We start from the raw sequence: 5,066 nt of genomic DNA on the forward strand, positions 1-5,066 counted from the left end.
GCGGCTGGGGTAGGCAGCAGCTGGGTGGGTGGGGTGGAAGGCTTACCATATTTTATGATCGTACAAGTCTATCTGCTAGAAACCGGCACGGCCCATGTAAAACTTTGTCTATGTACAAGTTCTAAATGTTTCCTCCTAAAGCTACATAGAACCTGGAATCAGGATCATACTTGTAGAAAACCCACTCCGCAAGCACCTCAGGCCTGGGGTCCTGGTCTCCCGGGCCAGGGCTGAGGGGAGAGGACAGAGCCTCCTTTAACTATAGAAGCTGGGACTCTTCACTGATCCCAGTTTGGTGGCGAGCCCGAAAGGGTCCATGCTATCTGTTTTCAGGGGCAGAAAGAAATCAGGCTTCAGGGGTTCCTGGAGGTCTTCGGGTTCGGCCGGGATGGTGGACAGCATGGGCAGGAAGTGAGACAGCGGCAGGAAGCCCCTGCTTTTGAACAGCTGCCTCTGCCTGGAGCTGCTCAGAGAGACCGGGAGATGGTGCTTCCTGGACCAGTACATGTTGTAGCCGTCAGGACGGATCTCCTCCTCGAAAGCGCAGTCCTCGGCTGAGTACTGGGTCTGCGAAGCAAAGACAGCCCGTGAGCCTCAGTCGGGCCCCCCCCGGGCTGGGGGACCAGCAGAGGCAGCTGGACGACCAGTCGCAGGCGAGCAGGCGTCCACGCCATTGGCTAACGGCCCCCACCATCAGCCAAGGATGTGTGCCAGTTTATACAGCATGGAGGTGTATAAAGCTCATATATAAACACATATATATTTAGTATAATGTTATATATACACACACATAAAATGCAAAGCATGTGTTATATTAATATACCATTAGATATTACATCATATTAACATATGTTATAACATAAATTATATAACACTAAATACATGTTAGACATTAAACATATATACTAAACACATACGTTAGCATTGCAAGCGGATTCTTTACCGGCTAAGCCACAAGGGAAGCCCCAAAATATATATAGGTACTTATATATTTAGTATGAAAGCTTTTTGTTATATATTAATATACTCATTAAATACACATCACATTGAATTCACATGTAAATAGTAATGTCACAGAAAATACATGTGTAATATTAAACATATACTCAACATATTAGACATAAATATACATATGTACTTTGTATTCCTCTATACTTTATAACCTTCAACTACACACACATACTTCAGGTGTATTTCATGTGTTCTATGTATATTCTCAGTATCCATACATAGCTCACATAGATCCTTTGTGTTTTTTCACTACGTCACATCACTTTTCAAACTTGGTCTTGTTCTGAGCAACATCCATAAAGTCACAGCCTTGACAAGCATGCATGCTTCCCTCCCCAACATTAAATATATAATTATTGCCATGAAGAAGTCCCTTGTATTCCACAGGCAGTTTGGGAAACACTGCTAACTAGGTTATCCTTTTAGAATCAGTCTTTTAATTAAGAATCACGAGTAATCCAATCTGGAGCCCAGATGAAAGCATCTATTTCCCATTTAGACCCAAATGACTGTGGTCCTGAGCCTTTTTGTCTGCAGCTCTGGTAAGAGAAACCTCAGTCCCTCTGGCTCCTTTATTCAGTAGCTGCCCTCCAGGCAGCCTGCCAGGATCGTGGAGATAAAGGCAGCCCCCTCCCCCCAGGCCAGGAGGAAGCCTGCACCCCGTGGGTGGCCAGAAAGTCGGAAGGCAGAACATTCAGAGTGAGCCGGTGGCGTCCCAAATGCAGAGGGTCAGTTTGTCTTCAGGACCCAAGAGCACAGCCAAAGGTGGGGAGCCAAGAGGGCTCGGCCATAAACTGCCCTGGGAGGCACCCAGTCTCATTTCTGCCCAGGCCTACAAAGGTCGCTTCACTGCAGGTGAGCTTAGATAAGGCCCTGATAAGGCCTGCATCCAGTGAAGCAATATGCCCAGCTCCCGTGCGGGGAATAAGGCCACCAGACCGAGGGGAGAAATGCAAATTGATAAACAAGGGAATTAAAATCAAATAGAGTGACTATTTTCACTCTTCTGGTTCTTGGGGAGAAACTGACATCTCATTTGCCAAAGAGAGAATGAAACGACTTCAAGTTTCTGGGAGGATGTGGAATTGTTAATTTTTTTTAATCTTCAAGTTTTGCTAAACAGTGACCACAGGACCTAGAGGCAGAACAGGACTTTTGTTGAGGGACCCTCAGTTTGGATTAGAATGATGATGGGTTAGACCCAGCTGCCCCTGTGGGGTGGGTGTGTGTGTGTGTGTGTGTAGCTTTGTCCCTGAAGCCCCCACCACCCCTAAGTAAACCTCACATGGGTTGCAACTGCCGGGACTCGGAGTGGCTTTGGGTTTCGGCTTTCTTTGCCTCCTTTCACGCAGGATGTCATAAAACCTGAGGCAGGTTTATTTATCTCTGGATAAACAGAATAAAGGGGCACCAGAGCCACAAAAAAAACACTGAGACACTAAAGAGATCTGAGCTGCGGAAAGGAGGGCATCCCTGGAGGGCCGGTGCCCTTCCCTCCCCCTGCTGCCCCCTGGCCTCTGTCCCTCCATCGGAGCCCCGGCCCAGCAGGGCTGCATTGAGGCCCTGCGCCAGGCCGGGACCTCACACAGCCTCCGCTGCGCGCCCGGGGGGCTCAGGTTCCCTTTGAACTCTCAGCCTTTGTTCCGACGACCAGAGAGCCAGCATCTGCACACTTCCTGCCCCCAGACGTCTCTGGCTACCTGGGCCTGCCCTCCCACCGCCACCCAAAGAGGCCTCTGCCGTACAGGTGAGCCCGACAGGATGAGTGCGGCCACGAAAATAGGACCCCAGCGCGGCTGCAAAATAATCTGTTTTTTAGCGGGTAAAAATTAATTTTAAAAAGCCTCTTCAATCCCAAGTGTAACTTTTCTTCTGACTTAAAAAAAAAAAATCCAAGTTGTGGGTACACCCTTTTTCTTTTTTTCCTCCCCAGCCACCCCCCCCCACCCACCACTTAAATTAAAAAAAAAAAAAAACTACTGCAAGGAGAGGGGGGAAGGCGAGCGCCACGCGCGCACAGGGCGAAGCCGAAAACGCCCACGGTGGGTTCCCTGTTTAATATCAAAGCGCCGACTTCCTCCGTCCGACTGGACCTGCCTCTAGTTCAGGGGTAATGCAAAGGCGGGGCCTCACCCGTTCTCCATAAACTTACTAATTAGAAAGTGGGACCTAAGAGTAATCCGGCCCTCGCCGCCTTCCCCTCCGAGTTCCACACCGGCCCGGACAGAGCAAACAAGGAAACTGAACGTGGCCCTGCGCGCCCCCCTGGCCCGCAGGCCCGCAGGCCCGCGCCCCGGCGCGTCCAGACGGACCGAGACACCTACCAGCCCTTGCATCTTGCCGTCGGCGTCCATGCAGAGGAACAGCACGCTGCGCTCGCCCTTGATGGCCACGGTGCTCAGAGCGACCGCCCTGATCTCCATCAAACCTGGGCGGGAAACCAGCACAAAACTGCAGCCGGGACGCGCGCGGCCCACAACTCGTGAAAGCGGTTGGCGGGTGTACAGGCCCGTCCTCCCCAAGCCCCCAGCCCCTCTCCCTGTCTGGAGGCTCGGGATGGGAGTGCAACGCCCAGGTGCCAAGACCTGGAGTTCCCCGGAATGGGGGTGGGGGGGCGGTCCGCGGAAGCCGAAGTGGGGGAAGGGGAGGGGAGCGCATCGATGCAGTAGGTCCACGCACCCAGTGCCCTCTCCCCAGCTCCTCCCGCAGTCGTGGGGGGGGGGGGTGGGGTCGGGGAGGGAGTAGACCGCTAAGTGCCAAGAGCCGGGGTGCCGGGAGCGAGAAGGGGGCAAAGGGAAGTAGGGGCGCTGTGACGGGTGGGGGCCCGGCGGACACTCACTGTGCGCGCTCTGGACCTGCGCGCAGTCCACGGCGCCGTCGGAGTGGATGCGCAGAAAGCAGCTGTAGAGGCCCTGCGGGCCCGCGGTGTACAGGTGCCGCAGGCGAACCGACTCGCCCCAGCCGTAGTGCACGTGCGGCCCCGCATCCGAGAAGGCCAGGGGGCGCCCGGCTGCGGCCAGCCAGAGGCCGGCCAGTACCAGGGCGCGGGCCACGGAGCGCCGGCTCGGAGAGCTCCGCATGGCACCTCCCTCGGGCTCGGAGCTCTGCGCGCAGATCTGGTGATGAGGGTGCGGGAGGCTGGGCGGCGGCCCCGCGGCCCTGCGGGACGGAGCGTGCGGAGGCGGGGTGGCCGTGCCCTTGAGACAGGAGACCGCTGCACGCTCTGGGCACCTGGGCACCTCTCCAGCTCCTACGGCGCGGCGGCTGGCGGCTGGCGGCCGGCGACCTTATATAGCGCGTCTGCCCGCGATGAGAAGCCCTTATCGGGATTGCATCAGCCCTCCGCCCCTCGCACACACCCACTCACACCCCGCCCCCCGACCCAGCCTTTCCCTGGGCCCCGCCCGGGTGACCCCGCCCAGATCTGGAAGAGAAGGAGGCCCTCTTTCGCTGGAAACTTCGCAGCTCCTCCCGGAGGCGCTGGGGCGAGGCCAGGTCGCTCCCGTCTGGGCGAGTTTGATTGTGTAAAGAAATGAAGGAGACGGCGGAGCCCACCATCACCCCCGTGCCCAGGCCATTGGCTTCAACACCCTTCCCCCGGGAATGCACTAGTCTCCGGGCGCTGGCCGGGGCTGCGCGGAGCCCGGGTCCCGACATCAAAGACTGGGGCGCGGGACACTGAGCTTTGCATCCTTCACTCCCGGTGGGGAAAACCCCGCCTCGGCTCTGGGGCCCCCTCCCCTACAATCCACATCCACTCGCTCACGCCACGATCCCAGCCCTCAAAGCCCCGGGGGTAGAGCGGTCCACTGGAATTTATTTTCCCCTTGCAGCTCAGAGCCTCTCACGTTCTCCGGCTTTATGTTCTTCAGATTCCCGCCTGGCCCCCCGTTCCACGCCAGTACTTTGTCCCGCGCCTTGCCCAGGCGCGACCTGGGCTCTCGGAGGAACAATAGGGTCGCGCGGGCGAGCGCTAGATGGCGCTTCAGCCCTGGTATCGGCCGGGCCCGGCCCGCGGCGGTTCCTGGACCCGGAGCCTGGGAGGAGGGCGCCTG

General features: G+C 56.5%; 1 protein-coding gene across 1 annotated transcript; it reads right to left on the bottom strand.

Moving 5' to 3' along the window:
- On the bottom strand, positions 256-4,668 carry FGF19 (fibroblast growth factor 19). Its single transcript, XM_018042770.1, has 4 exons — positions 4,430-4,668; positions 3,851-4,170; positions 3,336-3,439; positions 256-567 (listed from the first exon to the last, which is right to left on the bottom strand). Exons 1-4 carry the CDS (start codon positions 4,666-4,668, stop codon positions 256-258), a joined length of 975 nt encoding a protein of 324 aa, XP_017898259.1.

This window comes from Capra hircus, chromosome 29 (genome assembly GCF_001704415.2).
Source record: "Capra hircus breed San Clemente chromosome 29, ASM170441v1, whole genome shotgun sequence".
NCBI classification, from domain to species: Eukaryota; Metazoa; Chordata; class Mammalia; order Artiodactyla; family Bovidae; genus Capra; species Capra hircus.

Excerpts from the sequence above, each read along its gene's own strand:
- FGF19 (XM_018042770.1), bottom strand. The coding sequence starts at position 4,668 with ATGTCGGGACCCGGGCTCCGCGCAGCCCCGGCCAGCGCCCGGAGACTA. Across the intron at positions 4,171-4,429 it reads TCCTTCTCTTCCAGATCTGG|GGCCGCGGGGCCGCCGCCCA; the intron begins GCGGGGTCACCC and ends TCCGTCCCGCAG. Across the intron at positions 3,440-3,850 it reads GCAGGTCCAGAGCGCGCACA|GTTTGATGGAGATCAGGGCG; the intron begins GTGAGTGTCCGC and ends TTTCCCGCCCAG.